The sequence below is a fragment of the Rhinichthys klamathensis genome, unplaced genomic scaffold (assembly GCF_029890125.1).
Source record: "Rhinichthys klamathensis goyatoka isolate OS25496 unplaced genomic scaffold, OSU_Roscu_1.1 h1tg000040l_1, whole genome shotgun sequence".
In the NCBI taxonomy this organism is placed as follows: Eukaryota; Metazoa; Chordata; class Actinopteri; order Cypriniformes; family Leuciscidae; genus Rhinichthys; species Rhinichthys klamathensis.
This window is the reverse complement of record NW_026606587.1, coordinates 2,883,620-2,906,276: the sequence shown is the minus strand read 5'-3', so window position 1 is coordinate 2,906,276 and position 22,657 is coordinate 2,883,620. Positions and strand designations below refer to the sequence as shown.

The 22,657-nt window shown below is 37.9% G+C and overlaps 1 protein-coding gene across 1 annotated transcript in view; it reads left to right on the top strand.

The window, feature by feature from the left end:
* The window catches only part of slc15a4 (solute carrier family 15 member 4), a 69,532-nt gene that overhangs the window by 15,485 nt on the left and 31,390 nt on the right, over window positions 1-22,657 (top strand). The window contains exons 6-7 of the mRNA XM_056246618.1: window positions 6,340-6,520; window positions 17,779-17,937. Of these exons, the coding sequence (XP_056102593.1) occupies window positions 6,340-6,520; window positions 17,779-17,937 (340 nt within the window). The remainder of the gene's footprint in view (window positions 1-6,339; window positions 6,521-17,778; window positions 17,938-22,657) is intronic.

Below are 22,657 nucleotides of genomic sequence, written 5' to 3'. Positions count from 1 at the left end.
ACACACAGTACACAATACAGCATCAGCAGCACACCAGCTCCAGACAAACAATGACAGTCAAACCTGTACAGCAACAGCATATCTTTGTTCTGTAAAACATGGCAAAACCAATGTTACTCAACCGGGGTCCTAAAGCTCTTGCCTGATCATAACCCTTCTTTTTCCAGTGATATTCCTCTGACCTTTTCTCTTTTGTAATCTCTCTCAGCCATCTCACTTTCTACAATCTTTCTTCAAATTTCCCTCTTGCTCACTCAAGATTCAAGATTCAAATAGCTTTATTGGCATGGTGAAAGAAATCTTTACATTGCCAAAGCATTCATAACACTATACAATACAAATAAGTAAATAATTATAAAAATTAAATAACTAAATGAAAGTATTTTTTTTTTTTTTGATGGAAATAAACATCTTCTAATATTTACACAGTGTCTCTAGGCGTGTAGTTTGTAGCTCTGTCCTGCAGGAGGCTCTTTCTTCGTGACAGGACCTCACGTACCTGGCAGCCAGGTTTGAGCTCGCTGGGCTTTCTCCTAGGAGTGGGAGTTTGTCCATATTAGATTTCTGATGGAAGTCTTTCTAATGTTTGTATATTTGGGGCAGGATGTCACAAAGTGAAGTTCTGTCTCCACTTGGTTCTCTGTGCAGTGAGGGCACAGTTGCTCTTCCTTCGGCAGCCAGGTCTGTCTGGGTCTGCCTGTCTCGATGCTCAGTGTGTGTTCACTGAGTCTGTACATGCTCAGGACTTTCCTCAGTTTAGGGTCGCTCACTTTACTCTGGTATCCTGCCAATTCTGTTTAGGGCCAAATAGCATTCCAGTTTACTCTGTTTGGCTGTTGCGTCTGTCCAATGTTTGAGGTATTTTTCTTTTTGTGTTTTAGTTATTTGGTTTGGTCTGGCTATGTTTTTACTGTCAGTTTGTGACGTGACCTCTAAGACCAATCGGCCGAGGGTGTTCTTCTCTGGCTTCAGCTCTTGGTAGGTCAGGGCTTTGTGATGGAGGGTCTGTTCATCGCTATTTTTTTAAGTGGGAATGGAATTTAATGGAATCACTCTCTCTCTCTCACCTCCCATCATGAGTGTACTACTGATTGGCTACAAGTGTGTTGTCAACAGCGTTTCTCAGAAACCTAAACTTTTGAACGGTAGTGCACATATATGTTATAAAACGGGTTAGTTCAGTGTTCTTTTATCAGTTAAAGGTCAATTAGCACACATTAAGCCCCTTTTTCACTGTCGGCCAGAAGGAACAGTTACAGACATATTTCCACTTGAGCATGGTTCGGCACGGCACGGCTAAAAAACATCCTTGGCCCGAAATTCTCAGCAAGTTTGTCTAACCGCGTTGAACTGTGCTGATAGAATACGTGTAGTGATGGCTCCACTCGGGATTGGTCGCTTGTCTGTTGCCTGGCTAACAGTTTCTCCGTAGCTGGCCAAGCGCACTATTGGATCGAAGTAAACAATCATAAAATTTAAATTAATAATACACTTAAAAGAAATACCTGATCATCCTCCATATCGCGGCCACTATTTTGCGCCTCATACATCTGTAAAGTCTTGCGTTACCAAGGCAATGAAATGTTCTAAGAAAACAGAACAAAAATATTGATGACTCAAAAATGTAGGTCCTACCCCAACTTCCTGTTTCAATAGGAATCAAGTAATTTCATTCTGTCCTGAGTTTTTCTCTGGAGTGCATACTCCAGTTTGCAAATCCCCATCTGTTGCTCATTCTCTCACACACAAGGGTCCCCCCTTCTAAATGAACATGTGCTGCCGTAGATTTGACTCTGTGGACCGCGCAGCCTAAAGGGAATACAGTGCACAGTCTTAACAAGGCCAAACTGTGAGCTCTTAATTAGGAGATACCCATAGAGAGAACGAGACACCAGTAATGTGGGTGAAAATGATATGATGATAGAATGATGCAAACTGGCAATTTCAAATGGAGAAAAAAGTATTTAAAAGTGCACGATGATGAAGGGGAGACCGAGCGCTCGGAGGGACATGTATAAATTACCAATGCTTAGTCAAAGAAATGTAAATGTAATGAGGGAGTAAGCTGGAGAATTAAAAGTATTAAAAGTGCCGGTAGATTGGGGACTGACAGAAGCTGTTGAATTAAATTCAAACATGCTGAGGGAGATACGCTCTCCACTTAACCGCCTGATACTCCACTGGAGGTGTAAATGTGTGTGTGATATGCCCATACACACCTGCAGGCATGGATGCATAATAAACCTCTGTTTGAGCTCCGGGCATCTAGTCCTCTGGTGTTGCATTTCACAGGCATTATTTGATTAACGTCAATTAAACGACATAGGCGACATATTGTGCAGTATGTTCGAATTAATTACAACCAATCAGACCAAGACAAGAATGGATTGGGCTGTTTTTAACTTTTGCTACATGCGTACAGCATCTACCCACATCTGCTCAGTCGTATCATCAAGCCCTGTCTGTGCAGGAAATGAGGACAGATGGTTTCCAAAGTGAAAATATTCATAATCAGAGTTAAAATTGGTCAATCCCTCATTGGTGAATTTGACCACACATTTGACTCACACCTGCTACATACTGTTAACCTGACTCCGCCAGATGGATTTGCTCCGCATATCCATCTGGAAACCTTCCGTTGAAGTAGTTTTGGTAAGGGGCGAAAAATACTGGTTAGCTGATTGGCCTATGTTGGTGATAGACGGGCCAATTCAACCAATCAGATCAACGAAGCATATGACGTACTAACAGAGCGTATCTTTTCCTCTGAGAAAAGCCTCCAGAGCAGTGTTTTGCTCTTCTTTCAGTGAAGAAATACTCTGTAATTCCGATAAAACTTGCTCGATAGCCACGCTGATGCTAGTTTCATCCGCTGAAGCCGACATGTTCTTTAGACTGAACTGACGCGCTTCTCGTTGCGTCACACCTCAACCCGCCTCAAAGCCAACGCTGATTGGACGTTCGTTTGGTGAACTGCTCCCAAATTTTCTTTAACGGAAAGTATCCAGACTGATCTGCGAGTGAAACCTTGAAAGCTCGTCCGTTGAATGGTCTCACGAGGCTAACATACTGTACTGTATATGCACCCTGGATATATAATGGCAGGGAATAGCGACCAGCATCAAGCTTCTAAAAAAGGTGCAAAAGTACCACAGAATGGTCCCATGCAACACGTGTCGTATATTCCCAAGTGTTCTGGAGGTATATGATAGGGTTTGGTGAACAAACAAACTGAAATTTACGTATTATTTAACGAAAATCCAGAGCTTGGCTGTTCGTCTGTGCATGGCTGGGTATTCATGAGACTCTATAAGCACTCGGACTCGCTCAAAAAAAGCACAAGTAGTGAGAAACCAAGATGAATAAAAACTAGGACTGTCAAATGATTAATCGCGATTAATCGCATCCAAAATAAAAGTTTGTGTTTTTCATAATATATGTGTGTGTACTGTGTATAATTATTTTTAATACATAAATACCCACACATGCATGTGTATTTAAGAAATATTTGCATGTATATAGACTGAATGTAGCCTATATATAATGTATATTTTATATAAATATAAACATTTTATATATAAATAACATATTTTTCTTAAATATATACATGTGTGCATTTATATACAATATAATTATACACAGTACACACACATATATTATGTAAACACAAACTTTTATTTTGGATGCGATTAATCGTGATTAATTGTTTGACAGCCCTAATAAAAACGCAACATGAAATACAATGCACAGAAAGGTTGCACTTTATTTAACATTACCTGCACTGTACTTACAGTCTGGGCAAGGTACAAGGTAACTGCATAGGTTAGTGTTAGGTTTAGGGGTAAGTTCAGGGTTAGTACCTAGTTATTACCCAGTTATTATAATTGCAATAATAAGCACGTAGTAGGTACATGACATGTGGACCAGGACTGTACAATAAAGTGGGTTACACTTTTATTTAAGGTGTCATTGTTACAGTGTAATTATATATTTAAGTACTGAGTAATATTAATTAACAACATGTACTTACTGTAGGGTTAGGGTAGGATTAGGATTTGGTTGAGGTTTTGCATGTAATTATGCATAATTTACTTACTACTGTGGTAAGTACATGTAACATATGTAACAAGGACACTTTGAAATAAAGTGTTACCATAAAGTGCTACCCATAGAAATCCCCCCAAAAAAGGATCCGTTTGCTTTCTTCACTGAGTTTACCGGTACTATATCTGGATCGGAATGCCGTTTGTCTGATGATAGTCAGAATGACAGTTGACAGATGTGGAAGCAATAACCTGATGCAACACATTTTTTTTTTTTTTTTTTTAAACCAAACACTATTAAATTTAAGGGTTTATTTTACCCCCAGAACACTTGGAATATACGACATGTCGCATGGGATCAATCTGTGATACTTTTTTTTTTTTTTTTTTTTTTTTACAAGCCATTATATGGATGAGTGCGAGTGGGATCTTTAAAAAAAAAAAAATTCTCCTTTGGTGGTTTGAAAAAAAAAGAATGGCATTTTGCATTAAAACTAAATTGACTTAATTTTCATTTTTGGGTGATCTACCCTTTTAATGTATGATTTTTGCTTAGAGGATGAGAAAATAGCTGAAAGACATGAAAATAAAAATGTATTAAGACAAACATAGATATTTGGGTCTGGGCTTTTTTTTTGTTGTTGACTTGGGCCAGTTATCAAGAACACCTAAAGCCTTAGCAACTTCATAGCAACCCCCTGGCATCCACCCATAATACCATAGCAACAACAAAAGTTCTGACTGACAGAGTCCATAGGCAGTGTTTCACTGATCCCTACTCACTGAGCAAAGGATATTTGTTTAATTTCACTTCATTTGACAAATGCATTCATTTGGAACACCCTGCAAAGTCATCGAACTGATGACACTTGAGTCGTGACTTGTGCATATTAAAGAAGTTGAAGCTATGATGACATAATATACTTCTCCTGTAAATAAATATAAATTACAATACGTTCATGTGATATACATGTGTGTGTATATAATACATCATGTGTATTTATAATATAAATATAATTTTGTATTAATTGAATGAAAACTGTCATATTTGAAAATGCTAAACTGAGTGATAATTGCATATTGCAATGTACGTTTAATATGTGAATAAACATAATTTGTTTATATTAGATGTATCTTCTCTTATGTGGCCATAATCATGATAGTTGTATTGTTACTGTTACATCTCAATCTCACACACTTTTTCTTTTTTTTTTTTAATACCCGCAAACAACCACATACAAACTACCGGTACAACTGGGACTAATTAAATCCCGTAATAACACTGGACGCTCATCTTAGTTTAACCGGCGCCTTTATTTTATTCACACATACTAATGCACAGTGACTGGTGGGTAAATTTCCCTCTCCACTTCCTGTGCAGTGATGTATCGATGTTCCCTTATTCCCTATGCTGCCCCTTACCCTTCGAACTGAACTTGTTTGCTCCCTTTGGATTAGATTCTCACATTTGATGGCAGAATTCCCTGCAAAGTGGACTTCAAAGGGTACTTTCTGTCGAATGGAAATCACCTATAGTGACACATTTAAAAAAACACCCAGAAGACCTTAGCAAGCGCATAGCAATGTGCTTAAAACTGCTTAGGACACTTAAGCAAAGACTAAGCAACCTCCTGGCAGCAAGTTTTGCATTTGACTCATTTTCTTTTTCTTCATGTAAAATCTATTTCCTTATTAAGGCAATTTTTTTTCTCTGTCAAAATAGTCCAAATTTCTAAATCTATCACTATTACCGAACCATCCTAGGTTTTGCATAGGAAAACACCATTCATTATCTTTTTCCGCAGAAATAAAACCTCTCAGAACACCGAAGCAACCACTTTTTTCCCCTTTCTTTCCTCTGATGGGGTTTTCATCACTCATCAGTGGCATGTGAGGGGAGCAATCAGCCATTCATTATGAAACAGGTGCTCTGACGCATGGTATTCAATCCCCATGTGATATTAAAGTACTTAACAATTGAGTAATGATTTTATGGGCTATTAAGAGACCTGTCCCTCTGTCAGTTACTGGATGGGTTTTACATCCACAGACCAGCACTGGCCACATGAGGGCGCTAAGGTTGCTGGAATGATTTGGTTTCCTGCTATCTCTCTTTCTTTCTCATATGCCCTCCCATAATTCCCATTTAGGCTTGTACTTATTTTCTCAATGGAGGACAAATGGAGAAGAACGAAGCACCTGAGTGTTATGAGTGACCTACACACACCCTGATTCCTGTTTATTCATCCTCTAGTGTCCTGCAACATGACTCATTATATTCCCCTTTTGTTTTCAGCAATCGTTTCGCTTCCCAGCGGCTTGGCTGACCATGTTTGATGCCGTGCTGATCCTCATGTTGATTCCCCTCAAGGATAAAGTGGTAGACCCCATCCTCAAACGTAAAGGCCTGCTGCCCTCCTCTCTGAAGAGAATCGCTGTGGGCATGTTCTTTGTCATGTGCTCAGCAGTGGCGGCTGGTGAGTCAAACACAAACACACTAAATGACACGTGTTTAGTGTATTATCAACACACACAACAAAGATTTATGGCTGTCTGTGAACCTGTGAGTTTTGTTCTTCAGCTTGCACTCTTGCCACATGAACTGTGTGTGTGTGTGTGTGTGTGTGTGTGTGTTGGCTGGTAGGGTGGGTGTATCAAGCTTCTTTGTAAATATTCACCAACTGAGACTCATGAAAGAGGATGTGGGAGTGTTTGAGTGTGATAGCAGACATTTACATACACATTTTATATGAATGTGTTCGTTTTTGTGTCAAAAGGCCCGTCACGGTAGTGAACTTTCATTTCAGACTTCATAAGGTTCATATGGTGTGTGTTCTGTTATATGTGACATACTGTAACACGCACATTTCAGATCACTGAGACTTAAATTATGCAATAATATATTCTTAACTCTAGGGCTGGGTATAGCCAACTACTTCATGATAAGATACACTTTCACGATTCAGTACATCGCAACATCATAAATATGGTAATCTTGAATGAAATGGCGGTAAATGTGCGAGGGAGACGGACTGCGAGCGAATGAATGAATTTGTGGGGTCAATCCATGTTCCCTTCAACTTTGTTTTAAGAAATACCTTTGGTTACCAAATATTGACTGATGTAATAATTATAATTTTTGATTAATTTATCGTTTTGACACAATGACAACTAAATAATCATTAGATTACAACAATGCTTAAAATGATGTATGCTTATGTGATATATCAGTCTTGTAGAAAAAGAAATTGTCCCCCTCATGGGCTCTGGCATGTTGGCAAAATGTGACCAGTTGCCAATAATACGGTGTTTACTTTGTATTGCACTTAGCTTTTTATAAGCGGTGCTCCTTTCTGTTTACAAAGCATAAACATACAACTACCGTTCAAAAGTTAAGAGTCAGTAAGATTTATTTCATGTTTTTGAAAGAAGTTTTTGAAACAAAGATGCTCACCAAGTCTGTATTTATTTGATCAAAAATACAGTAAAACAATAATATTGTGAAATATTATTACAATTAGCTATAACTGTTAGCATTCTACGTCATTGCACATGGACCGATCTTTCCAGTTTAGGTTTTCAATGTCATCAAATGTGCATGTCCTATCGAACAGATTAGAAAATATTATTTAAACCACCCCTTACAATCCGAATGAAATCGCAGTCAGATTTGGCCAATTCATTCTGATTGACATGGTTACATGTGACTTTATAAAATTATTATTACTATTATTATTGTCCGACTGTGCTACAAGTCTGATTACAAACAAATTATTAGTGTAATCGCAGCTTAGTTCGTTTTTTTGTGAAAACCGTTATATGTATTTTTTCATTAGCTCAAAAGATGTATCCTTGCTGAATAAAAGTATTGATTTGTCATAAATAAATAAATAAATTAAAATCTTAGTGACCTCAAATTTTGAATGGTAGTTTATATCCAAAACATTAACAACACACAAAATATACAGTGTTGCAAACACATGTGTGTGGATTTGATTTTTAACACATTTTAACATGTATGTGATCAGATTTTACTGTGGATTGTGGTAGTATACCTTCTCTTTTATTTATTTATTTATTTATATAGAACTTTATAAAATAGAGATTTTTTCAAAGCAGCTTTCCAGGGATAAACAGGAAAATATTGATCAAGGGTGAAAACACAATTCAATTCTACTGTAAAACTGTTCTAAAAAAACCATTAAGTGCCATTCAGCTGATGTCAGTTCAGTGTTGATTCAGTTCAGTTCAATCAATTTTGAAATGAATTTAATTCAGCTATAATGCAGCTCTGCAGAAAACAGTGATGTCATCCTCCAACTCAGTTGCGTTCTCATTGTGTCAGTGCAGTCAAAATATAGAATGTATATGTATATAGAAATATATAGATAGTCTGGTGGTAAAATGGAGACAGTTTAGTTGAATGTTTAAGACGTCAATTGCACAATCTTCAGGTGTGGAAAAAGTCATTGCCCTTAAAGCATTACACCTCATGTCGTTCCAAACCAGTAAGACTTTTGTTCTTCTTCGGAACATAAATGAAGATTTTGTGTTCCGAAGATTAAAGTGATAGTTCACCCAAAAATGAAAATTCTGTCAGTATTTACTCACCCTCATGTTGTTCCAACCCCGTAAGACCTTCGTTCATTTTCGGAACACGAATTAAGATATTTTTGATGAAATCTGAGAGCTGGATCACTCCTCCATACTAGTCCATAGGCTTCTTCAGGGATTGAACTTGCCGGCCTCGAAAAGTTATTAAAGACATCGTTAAAATAGTCCAAGTGACTACAGTGGCTCAATCTTAAGTTTATCAAGCGACGAGAATACTTTTTGTGCGCAAAAACAAACAAAAATAACGACTTTATTTCAACTATTCATTTCCTTCTCTTTGGGCCTCTAGTCAGTTAACGTAGTGTGATTCCGTAGAGCTACGTCACACGTAGGCTCACTATTGGCCGACGCTGGTCATGTGCGTGATGCGTGTGACGTACAACAACAGAAGCTTACGCTATTACACTAGTGAACTGACTCGAAGCCCACAGAGAAGGAAATGAATAGTTGAAATAAAGTCGTTATTTTAGTTTTTTTTTGCGCACAAAAAGTATTCTCGTCGCTTGATAAACTTAAGATTGAGCCACTGTAGTCACTTGGACTATTTTAACGATGTCTTTAGTAACTTTTCGAGGGCGGCAAGTTCAATCCCTGAAGAAGCCTATGGACTAGTATGGAGGAGTGATCCAGCTCTCAGATTTCATCAAAAATATCTTAATTCGTGTTCCGAAGATGAACGAAGGTCTTACGGGGTTGGAACAACATGAGGGTGAGTAATTACTGACAGAATTTTCATTTTTGGGTGAACTAACCCTTTAACGAAAGTCTTACTGGTTTGGATCAACATGAGGGTGAGTAAATGATGACAACATTTTTATTTTTGGGTGAACTAACCCAAAAAGAAGCACCTGGATGATCCTCAAGAATTGTGGTATATGATGCATTATGGACAGACAAACTAAAGTATACCATTTTGCTATACATACTATATGCTTAGTTACAGTATGTTTGACGTGAACCAAACACTGCATTTTTAATCACAGCACTGTTCATGCTACAGACAGAACACGGCAGGAAGGCCTCAGTCAGCATAGTCCAGAGTGGTGTATGGATCATGTGTCAAGTCCAAAACAGAATGAATGTACAAAATAAAATGTCCAAACAAATAGTCCCTAGTGAAACACATTAAGACAACCCGCATGATCAAGCTGATAAACTCTGTGACATCAATATGCTGGGTCATTATTATGAGAAAGATTTGTAAAATATAAAAATATATCCACACAGACAATTGTCAAATCGTGTTTTCTTAGTACTGTTCACCTTAAAATAAGGAATGAGTTCATCTCAGAGAGGTTACGGCATTTCCATCCATCAGATAAGGTACAGTGACTCCAAGATGGCAGAGATTCGATGTAGAATGACTCACCCACAAACACCCACACACTCTTGACACATTCACACAGACCACTGATCTCTCCTCTGAATTCTGTCACTCCTGTCCAACCTTGAGCCGGCTCTATTGAACCCTGCAGAGGGTGGATCGATATCCCCACTTGTTCTGACAGTTAATATTCATACTGCCCACCGTCCAGGAAAATACCAACCTGAATCAGCACTTTTGCTCTTTTCATTATTCTCACCTTCCCTTTTAACATATTTTTGCAGAGGAACTTTAAATATCTTCTCACTTGTTGTTTCGTCAAAGTCCCATAAAACTAGGAATCTATCTCAAAAGCTACCCTGTCTACCTCAACAACATTTTTTTGGCCATTTGTAATGGATATGCTTGATGTTACATAACATTTTGGCCTAAATGAGGTATCTTCATGGCTCAACAATAAGGGCCCTATCATACACCCTGCGCAATGCGGCGCGACACAAGTGTTTTTTGCTAGTTTCAGCCCGACGCAGTTATGATTTTCACCTGCGCCACGTTGTTTAAATAGCAAATGCATTTGCGCCTATTTGTGCGCCCATGGGCGCACAAAAACGAAGTGTGTTCAGGCGCATTGTTGTGCGTTGCAACTGAAATAGACTGCGCCATTGACCAACTAAAACCTGGTCTAAAGTCAATGGCGCAAATTTTTTTTTGTTATTTAAAGAGTGCGTTAGTAATATGCGCATATAGGCGGGTCCACAACACACGTACACTTTGTCCCGTAGATGGTCTGCTCGCGTGCTTTAACCTCGCACACGAGCAGATCCGTTTCCTCGCTAGAGAAGCGTTCAGTTTTTCCGCTTGCGAATTCTGCCATGTAAATAGCGAATCCGCCATGGCGCGAGCGCAACTGGCTTTTAAAGGGAATGGGAGATAAGATTCTGATTGGTTTATTGCACGTTACGCCCAAAACACACCCATTACTCATTAAGAATTCTATTTACATTTACTCAAAATAGGGGCAACGGACTACCCTTTTAGACCATGTGCCGGGTGCGCCGACTATTTTTCCCGTCGTTAAACTAGCAAAAGTGGATCTCGGACACGCCCTAAGTGCACTTGTGCCGTGTGCTTTAGACCTTTCACTTAGATTGTTAAAATAGGGCCCTAAGACTGGCCCAGAGCTAGTGTGATAGTGACAATCCTGTTGACAGATAGACTGTCGCTACGCCTTACATTTGTTGATCATTTTTATATTTTATGCCTTTATAAACGTCACTGATTTAATTATGCCACACAGGTAAAATTATTTAGCTGGTTTAAATGGATTATGATTTAAAATTTCAAGAATGACAGTGGGTTTGATTGGTAAAATTATAAACAAAATGGTAACACTGTGAAAGCTATAAATTCACAAACTGGAAGACAATGGTGTAGCGTGATTTAACGGTATCATTTTGCAAATTAAGAACCTAATGACATGGTTCCCACATTGGAAGTCCTGAAACTAAAAAAAAACTGAAATAAAAGAATTGATAAAGTTTAAAAGTTCACGGTAACACTATGGAAATTTGTATAGTCAATATATTTTTTCCCCTGTTGATGCTCAATTCCAAAACGTTTTGTATAAATCTAATATTTAATGTAAAATATTTCTTTCTGCCAAACATTAATACAGTCTTTTTTGTAGTGGCTTGAAAATATTGGCAGTACAAAGCTGCATTACTGTCCCGATTGAGCAAAAAGAAAAAAAAAATCCTGAATATTGAGACTTGATCTAAGATAGGAGCATAATCTTGCTAACTAAAGTTTTGAGATGACCTTCACATCAGAAGATCAAACAGAGCTCTTTGTGTAGGCGGGTTACTAGATTTTGAGGCACAGCAATCTCTCCAATACTTAAGCACTTTCCTTCCAAGTGTTTTTGGCTTGCTTGTCCGTCTGAAGTTCTGTACGCAGTTGATGCTTTGCTGCGAAGACAACACGTTTTGAGATTGTGTCCACACATACACGAAAGTTCGAGTCACATGTTCGAGTCACACTTTTATCTGACACCACAGTGTCGTAGAGTGCCTTTCGGAGGTTGTAGAAGACACCGTTGACAGGTCGCAGTATCTCATTGTTCGGTTTGACTGCGCCCAGCACTCCAGTCAGTCCCCAGTCCAATTCCAGGCTCTGCCCAGTGGATTAAACTGAGCTTAGTCAGCCTGACAGTGTGCGCTGTATCCAGACATTGACATATTTCAGACTAAAGCGCTTTTTGAGTGAGATGAGTTTTGGGAGATGCGCTCTGGAGTGTGAGGAAAGTATGAATATTTTTTTCTCTCTCCCACCCTGTCTGTCTTTCTTTCTTTGACTCTCCCTGACTCTTTTAAACCACTGTCAAACTCTGCACGGTGAGGGAGAGAAAGGTTTAGACGTTTCTAAGCTGCCATCAAACTGAATAAATGTGAGTTTGTAGTCATCATGAGGGATTCTTTAAGCAGTAAACACCCCAAAGTTCAGAACAACTCTAAACAGTCAGAATAATGAGAGACTGGCGTCAAGTTATTTGCTGGATGATTGCAGTTTTCAGGTGTTTACTTCACTTGATTTGTTTTCACTGTAATATACTGATACCTGTTTTCTAAGATGTCTGATACAACATAAAGCGTAGTCCACATCGATTATGCAGGCGGACAACCACTCACTTAGGAATATTCACTCTGAATAATGTGTTAAACAACTTACCATAGTTTAATGTAACTCTCAGAACAAAACATAATTGATGTGATCTTACATGCTGACAGTTTATACTGCGCAAACAGTGGGAGGCCGTGCATGTACACTTTTTTTAAAAGATTCAGTGCTTCAAACTTTTCCAAATCCAGCTTCTAGGTCTTTTTTTTAGAGAACTCATTCTAACAGCATGAGATCTTGTAAACACAATATTTCCTGGTTTACTGATAAACCTGTGCACCCTGAAGCACCCCTGGAAATTGAGTAAAGCCAATCAATCAGATTGGAGGTTGCAGTTTTGATAATGCCCTTGCCAATGTTGTGTGCACTAGACAGCGTACCAACATACGGTTCAAGGATGGTCTGATTCATAAGACTAATAACAGACCAGCAACTTGAAGACATAAAATGCAAGTGGCTTGTAGTCCATGTGTGTTCGCTTTAAGGTCATACAGGCTACAGGCAAAGTACAATTTTAGTACACCTTTTTCTTCTTGGAAATCAGACCAAAACATATTATTTCATTTATCTTGTTTCCAGGGGCATTTATACATTTCTGTCCAAGAAAATGGTCTGTCATTACCTGATAATTGCACTTGCATCTGACATGCAATTGCAAGTAGCAAGTAGACTAAATATATACTATTTAAAAAGTCCCCACTTTAGTTGTCTGTTTTTAATAGTAAATACATCAACAAAATAAATGTTCATGCAAATACTAAACTAATTGTCTATAGTTAGGATGGCAACATAAAACAGCTTAATAGGAAAACACTTTCCACATCAAAGACTGTGCATTCACTAAACTTACTGTATTTTGACATAATCTGTTCATCAGTGATAGAAGTGGGCAAATTAGGCAGATGCTAAAATGGATAGGTTCGTTGTGTGACATGCCCTAATCGTCAAAAACATGATCAAAACTACTTAAAGAGAAAGTTTGCCCAAAAATAAAAATTGTCATAATTTGCAAATCCATAGTTGGATAGATAGTTTGTTCATCTTCGAAACACAAATGAGAGATTTCTGTCTCTCCTTTGAAAGTCCATTTCACCATAACTTTGACACATAATCCATAATCCATGTGAATTGAGCAGTTTAATCCAAGTCTTCAGATGATGAACATATTTAATTTTGGCTTTTATTCACATATAAACTTTAATCAACACACATACATAAAAACACATCAAATATGGTAAATGGAAGCTCAAACATGCAAGAACAAGAACAAACCTCATTGGCTCTTTTCAGAGGACTTCAGAAGGCTGCTCGATTCATATGAATATCCGTTTACTTACGTTTTATTCTTTTTGAAGCATCAAAGTTTTGGTTGAATGACTTTCAATGGAGAGACTGAAATCTCTCAGGTTTTATTAAAAAACTTCAATTGTGTTTCGAAGATGAATGAAAGTTTTGTGGATTTGGAATGACACGAGGGTGAATAAATGATGATGAATAAATGATAAATAAATGAGAATTTTCATTTTTAGGTGAACTAACCCTTTAAGTTAATATAAAATGTGAATGAAAGCATGGAATCTTTCAAGCAGCATTTAATAATAAACTAATTAATACTCTTCAGCTTTTGATTTTAATGACAATTTTGGGTCACCACTCCATGTCCAATGGGAAAACAAACTGGGTCCTGTAGCAAAACCAGCTGAGAACCACTGTTTTAAAATGATGCACAAGGAAATGACCTTTAGTATTGCATGACAAAGCCTGAACATGCAGTAAGTCTAGTATGCAGTGCACAATACAGATGTTATCTAATAATAACCATTTCTTTGATGTAGCCAAGAGCGGGGGGGTTGGGGGAATCATCTCGTTGGCACACTCTTGTGGAATCAGTATGTGCAAACCACGTTCATATCAGACTAGTTGTGTGTGTGTGTGTGTGTGTGTGTGTGTGTAGAGATCATACTAATGAGAACCTTTGGGACTCATGCTCTCCTTCTTGAGAGAGAAAGAGAGCGTCCCATCCTTTGTACTCCCTCTCAATGACACACTTACTCATTAATAAACCGCTACCTGATACAAGCATGGTTTAAGGATGCTTACTATGTGTGAATGGATTCTTTAAGTGTGTGTGTGTGTGTGTGTGTGTCTGTGTGAGAGAGAACTATTAGTCATATAGTGTGTGTGTATATTAAGATGCATGGAGTGGTGAGTGTGTATGCCTGTGACATAATGGCTCCCTCTAATGGCACTTATTATATAGATGAGATATCTTGGGAAATTAGTCTTTTAGTGCCCCTCATTAATACCAAATGTATAGTAATCACGCAGTTCTTTCTTTTCTTTACCCCTTCGCTCTTTATTTTTCTTTATTTTTTTCATTAAAGGGATAGTTCACCCAAAAATGAAAATTCTGTCAGTAATTACTCACCCTCATGTTGTTCCAACCCCGTAAGACTTTCGTTCATCTTCGGAACACAAATCAAGATATTTTTGATTAAATCTGAGAGCTGGATCACTCCTCCATAGGCTTCTTAAAGGGGTCATATAATGGTACATGCACTTTCACAAGTTGATTGTACTGAAATGTATGTTGGCAGTGCCTGTACACAACCATCATAAAATTATAAAAATCCATCCAGTGTTTTTTTTTTAATCTCCTTATATGTTTTCCCCTGCCTCAAATCAAGCCGTTCACACGTACGGCCGTGATATTTCACGTAGTGATATTGCGCAAAGCTTCTGTGTATCTTAATTTGTGTTCCGAAGATGAACGAAAGTCTTACGGGGTTGGAACAACATGAGGGTGAGTAATTACTGACAGAATTTTCATTTTTGGGTGAACTAACCCTTTAATATTACGCACGCACACAAATGTCACCTGTGGGCACACGCAGCATAAAGGTAAATTGCAGGCAATTATTCAAAGAGCCAAGGATGTGTATGAAATTAAATATCAACAAATAATGAACAATAATTGGAACTTTTATCTGAATCTCTGAAATATTTGTGACTCATCGTTCTGAATGAAACCTCAGGAGCAGGAAAGACAAAGAGTTGTATCTCTTGAAAGGTATATTTTGTTTGTAATGTGACATATAATTGAGGGCATAGATTGGGAAAATGTAAAATGTAGACTTGTCAGACACCAGCACACCTTTCTACTTTGCAGCAAGTCTGTCTCAGATTTACCAGTACTTTTTGCCCCCGTTTTCCCATCTGAGGGCTTGAAGATCATGGGCATTTATTTATTTATTTATTTATTTATTTATTTTCTTCTTCTCTGGATTCCTTTCTGTCTGGATTGTGTGATTCTTTTTATAATACTATGAACGTTAGATGATGAAATCCCTGAGTTTTAAATAATATTTTGTTGAGAAACAAGGGCTATTGTAAAGTTATGTGCAAAAGTGTAATTTCAAGTCTAAATGGATATTCACTTAGGAAAAAAGGCAAATGGAATGTTTTACTATTGAATTGTGAAAATTTGGATTATTTGCTTTTTTTCTTTAGTGGTTTTGCCACCAAGCATAGATGAATGTGTGTATGTTTATGTGCTTACACACAAGGCTTGTGCCTCTTAGATTAAAAGTGCTTCAATACACTTGAGTTTGTGTCTACCCAGTAGCTGAACCCAGCAGGGCTTAGGTGGGTTTTAAAATACCACTGCCAGAACCCCCTCACAACATTTACACAACATTTTCCAAACAGATGGGTGCTTGGCAGTGGCATAGCTCTGAAGCCAACCTTACCCGCAGGCACAGATGATGCCCACACACCTGGACACACTTGTTGTCCTGCTCTCAGGAAGCAGTCATTTCCACGGCAAGCTGTGCCGACAACAAAGCTGCAAACACACGCTACCGCCACACAGCACACGATGCCTCGGGCAGTTCTACTTCTGTTCAATTTTCTCCAGAAATAAAAGTTTTTTTGTTTTTTTTTCAATCTGGGTTTAGAACCTCTTGGAAGTGCAGGAGTGAGGACTGTAATCCGCAGCGGGTCGCACTTTTAGCCAAAGAGTGTTTTATTCCAGGCGTCATTTGTATTCCGATCTAAATCTGACGCCACAGCCACAGATCAGAGCCGGAACGCTTCTGGTGTTTGGGAGAGGGGTGGAGGAGGGAATGAAAGATGAGAGGGAAGAGAGGAAAAAAGTTACTGTTTTGTTAACTGAAGCACTTTGTGTTAGTGACATGCTATAGATGTATCACATCCTGCTATTTTAAGCATATGAAATACAAGGTCATACCCCTTCAAAAATGGAAATATGTGCATGTCTGTGTGATTGGGATCCCATGAGGAGTTATCTGAATAGCACCTGCAACATGGTTATTATTTTATCAAGCTTTTAGATAGACCAGACTGACAATCTCTGCTCCACTCCGATTACCCGCTAAACCCGACCTGGTACAATTTTGTGTGTGCGAACGTGTTTTTATGTGCAGGAGATAAGCTGTTTGTGACCTGTGTGAAGCGCTAGCATTGACCTGACACTTAATCCATTAATGGACTGTTCATACTTTTTTCATTCACTGTTACATGCACTTTCCCTCCAGACATGCACACGTGTATCTGATCTAGCACCCTGACACACACATGCTTAACACTTAGTTTTTCAATGGCTGCTGCCAATATTTAGAAAGCAGTGCGCTCATTAGTTGATTTATTGCTGATTTATTATTACTGTATACACTACCATATTACACTACCATTCAAATGTTTGGGGTTGGTAAGGACTTTTATTCTCACCAAAGCTGCATTTATTTTAAATTAAATTACAATTTTAAATAACTTTAAATATACACACACACACACACATATATATATATATGCAGCTAAAATAAATGCAGCTTTGGTGAGGATAAAAGTATACCTGTTAGGTATATAAAGTATACCTAACTTATACCTGTGATGGTAAAACTGCCTTTTCAGCAGCTGCTACTCCAGTCTTCAGTGTCACATGATCCTTCAGAAATCATTCTAATATGCTGATTTGGTGCTACACCCCCCCAAAAAAAAAAAAAAAAAAAAAAACCAATCCATACCATTACGGTTTCTGGACTGTTATGAGGTATTTATTAGTCATTTTTTATCTTATATGCTCTTTCTTGCTCCTCACAGGTATTTTAGAGACAAAGAGGCTGGACATTGTCCACACACGAGATCCCATCCCGCAGTCGCTCGGTGGAGTTATATACTATGCAGCCGATCTACCCATATGGTGGCAAGTCCCCCAATACGTCCTCATTGGTGTCAGCGAAATCTTTGCTAGTATTGCAGGTAGGTAGTCCTTTGCAAAACACTTCTGAACACACAAACACATATTGATTTTATAGTGTACAAACTGTATATTATATCCCCTAACCCTGAGCTACCAAGAAACCTTTACCACTAAGAAAACTTTCTGCATTTTTTTATATTTTCCAAAAAGAAAAAAACATCACTTAGTATGATTTATAAGCTGTTTTCATCATGGGGACCAAAAAATGCCCCAACAAAAACAAGGATTTGGGATATTGCCGTCTTTTGATGGACTTTCCCCCCCATAACGTAGGGTATACCTGAGCCACACACACACACACAAAGCTCTTACCTTCACAAACAGAGCTTATAAAGGGACCATATTCTACATTGTTTGTAGCATTCTTTATTTAATTAGTTTATTTTAGAATGTTTAACAAGGTTTCTTGCACCATATGGCACTGAAATGACTGAATGAAATGTTTGCTTCTGTTCTGAAATGTTTAAGACTGCTGTATGTAAATGACCATTGTTATAAATAACTAACCTCAAATATGATCCAGTATGGTTAGGTGTTGATATGTTAACTTGGACAGTCAAACTTGACATCAGAATTATGAAAAAACTAGATGACTAGTTTTTGCTGCAGTATGTCATACTTAAACATAATCGATGTATTAAAATGGATGTTTTCCATGAAATGGCCCTTTTAACATTTAGTGGTTCACGAGGTGATACTGAGCCTGGAAGGACATTTGAGAGATGATGACCATGACGAGAAACGCCTCGGATTTTGATTGTAGAATCAATTTTTGTAAACATCAATTTTAGATGCATATAATGAATAACTTGTCCAGATAACTTGAAGCTTGATTTAACACAAGTGTGTTTTTGTGTCCTCCTAGTTCTCGGCCTCTTCTGCGCACTGTAGAGTTTTTCCGTAGGATCATTCATCTGTCCTAATGACCATGCTAATCAATGCGTGTCCTTTTAAAAACTGCAGTAAACTTCTCTCTGCCTTGCCTTTGTGTAGTAGCTCTTGTCTGAGCCGTTGCTGAAATTGCTTGCTAAGGAATCCATGGCTGTATCAATCAGGACCGATCGATTGGGGCTTGGCGATACATTATTGCAGTTGCGCAGTTAAGACGGCCAGGGAAAACATCTCGCTCCTGCTGGAGCACACTGAGAAAATATCAAGAAAGTCTCTAGCAAGTGGGTTTGAGATTAATGAGAAAATAGATGAAAGGAAACTATATCCCCTAACACAGCGTTTGAAAGAAAAAAAAAAACTGTGTGGGAGCGGCTCCTATTACCACCTTCACTGCTGAGATCTACAGTAATTACAGCAATTTCTGTCATGATGAGAATTGTAAGGAATTTCATTTGGATTTCACTTAACAAATCCGGTTCCTTAATGATTCCATTAAGAATTTGTTTTTGTACACATCGTCACTGCCAGGCAGAAACCTACTTTTCAGTATTTCTTAAATAATAAAACACTGACTACGTTTACATGTGCAACAATAACATGATTGTTTCTAATAATCAGATTAAGGTCTTAATGTTTTCATGACACGAGCAGAAGTCTTCACTCCAGTTTACATGCAATTTCCATTATTCTGATTATTCGTTAATAAGGATGATTATACCACACTCAGAAAGGCATACAGTATGCATGTTACCGGCCATTGTTTGAATCTACTCGCAACAAATTCAAAATACATTTGTATGGACATACTGGATATTATTCGGCGCTGTGATAAACATTGCAATTCTGGGTTTTCCTACTCTGCCGTCACGTTCTTTGTGTCTACTGGATGAAGATACAGAGCAGAGACTGAGCAGTGAGTTTAGCGATCTGGAGAAGAGAAAACTTCAGAATAATGTCACATAGTTCATTCATGTAGTTGTGTGAACAACGATGCATCCATGTACGTCCGAGCACATGCACACTTTGGTCAGAGTGGTTATAATGCAATTAAGGTGCCCCTGTTTATTGCGATTAAAATCGGTGTACGCCACATAGTTTAAAGGGATAGTTCACCCAAAAATGAAAATTAGCCCACGATTTACAGTATTGGCTATAACTGGACGGCAAATGCAAGACTAAGACTCTGCTCCTCCAATACATAAAACATTGGTATATATAAAGTGCTTTAATTTACTTGAGTAAAGACAACACTGTACTTATCCAAACAGTTCTTTATTCACCCTCGCTTTGCAAACAAGCAGAGACCGTCTAAAATGTGTGCGGCACTTCATTCAAGATTGAGGCGGCGTGAAGTTCTGAGGTTTTACTGACAGTTTGAGAATCCTATGGAGTTACGGTTTAGTCACAAGCTCTTTTTAATACTTTTCATTGGTTAAAATTTGCAAACCCCAAAGTAGTAATAATAGTAATGATTTATGAAGAAAAAAAAAACGAAATATGGAGATATATAGTTTTACTCCAGACCGTGACAATATGAGAAAGGATTAAAACATTGCTAATTATAATAATTATTACAAATAGTTCAGTATTTCTGCCCATACTGACGCCATTGGTTAAGCCAATGTCTAACATGTAACACACTGATTCAGTATCATAAAGCTTAAAAATGTAATGCAACAATTGGATTTGAGTTTGTGGCATGACTGACTGACTGATTCAGTGATTGACTTCAAGATTCATTAGTAAATCATTTTGATTTTGTTCAAACGAACCAGTTCACAAGAATCATTCATTCACACTGAACTACTCTGGTTGTCCTACTTTTTTTTTGATTCCCTTTAAAAAAAAAATGGAACAGATTCTGAGTAAGGTTTTTGATTTCCAGCTCAGCTCCCACATTTTTTTTTTTTTTTCTATAGGTTTGCAGATTACAGTTATCCATGGCACTTGTCTTATTTGTGTTCGCTGTCTCAGCTCTATATTTACCGCTGGTTATATGTGGACCTGTCTGTGTCCAACCATACATATTTTCACACAGGTTAGCAGTGTTCAACTCTCCCCAAACTTACAGCTGCGTTCATTTCAACCCTTCAGCTTCTCTTCCAAGGTCATGTTCAAAAATGCTTGTTTTCCTCTTAGACACACACCACACCAGTAATTTTACGCCCATTTCACGCACAGAGTACATCAAAGGCTGCACGTCTCCCCTCTTAGCCGTTATGAACAAACAAGACTAATAAGTACATTTGACAAAGGCAAGGAAAACACTCTCCCTTCATGCTGAATTGTAGAGAACACAGTACTGATTACTGGATTTCTCCTCTACCCCCTTAGAAGAGGTGTTTTAAATCAGATTGTTGCTCATGGCTTATGGTCCTTCAAATAACTGGATGCTTTTTTTTAGTCGGTATGTCTACAAGGGCTTTCAAGGTCTTTTAAAAGAAGATATTAGCTTCAGAAAATGTTGTGCACTGCTGTTTTTTTTCTCTGGATCTAATTATTCGATAATTTATTCATTAGATCTGTTAAGTAACAGATAATTTGACCCTTTTATGGCAAGGCAAGGTCATTTCAGATTGTGTAATGTCATGTGGTGCGACTTTCCAAAAACGTAATATTTAATTCATAGTATTTGCTAAAAACATTTGACCAATATTTTTTCTTCAAAACGTTTTTTGAAAATAATGATTCCGATTTAATGCTGGGAACTCAGAAATGAGGTGTGTTGGATTCAAATGCAGTATCTTTAATAGTCAAATAACAAAAGTACAAGAAACTGTTTTTGACAAGCGCTGATCATTCTTAATGTAAGGTTGCTTTTAAAGTATTCTAATGTTTCTCTACATCTAAGGTGGTGACATTTCTAGTGTAATGTTTGCATGATGGTAATTTAGTGTTCATTGGTGGTGGTGTTGCAGTGCCAATGTATATATTATTCATTTTAATGTAGTGTTCATTTAATGGTACTGTAATGTTGTCAGTGTTAATGTAGTTTCTTTTATGAAATTCTAGACCAGCAAAACAATTTTACACCATTCCAAAAAAAAAAGTTTTTGTTACACCAAATTATATTTTTGTAATAATAGCATTTAAACTTCTCTTAAAAGTTGTAAAAAAAAAAGGTTTTCAAAACCACATGAAACCAGCATAATTCTAAGAACATGAACTAGATTTTTGGACATTCTTTTTTTGTCATTGAGCAGGTTGCCAATCCCAAACACTGATGTAATGAATGTATCCTGAATTAAATCCCTGTCTGTATTGTACTTTGTACCCCCAAAGGATACTTCTCCGCTTTGAGACCTTGTCCTTAGAAGAAAAAAAAAATCCCTCAATGCGCACATCTTTTGAATATATGATTTCAAACAGGAACACAACCAGTTAAAAAGCTGCATTTTACCCTCTTTTTGTTAACACAGCAGCCCTCTCCAAAAAGTAACAAGAGACCTCTTTTGTTTTCCCTTTCTCTTTTTTTCTACTTTCTTGTGGGGATAGTGGCTGTCCCTAACAGTTAACATCTTCATTTTATTTTTTATCTGCGGACCTGAAAAAATTGAAAGAAAAAAGGCTCAGCGCCGATGGAATAATATGTCCATGGTGGACGTAGCGGCCCCTGATTGAATTTCCAGCAGAATGGGGAGATGGGGAAGGCTAAGTGTAATCTTCCGCTCCTCCATCACGTCTCCAGGGGTTCGAGTATTGTGGAAAGCTATAAGACCCTATCTGCAAAGGCGCTTTTTAAATCTGAAGAGAGCCATCAAGCTATGAGAATCAATACAAGAGGCAGCCCGCCGCTTCCTGATCACAGACAGCTGTGAAATGATAGAG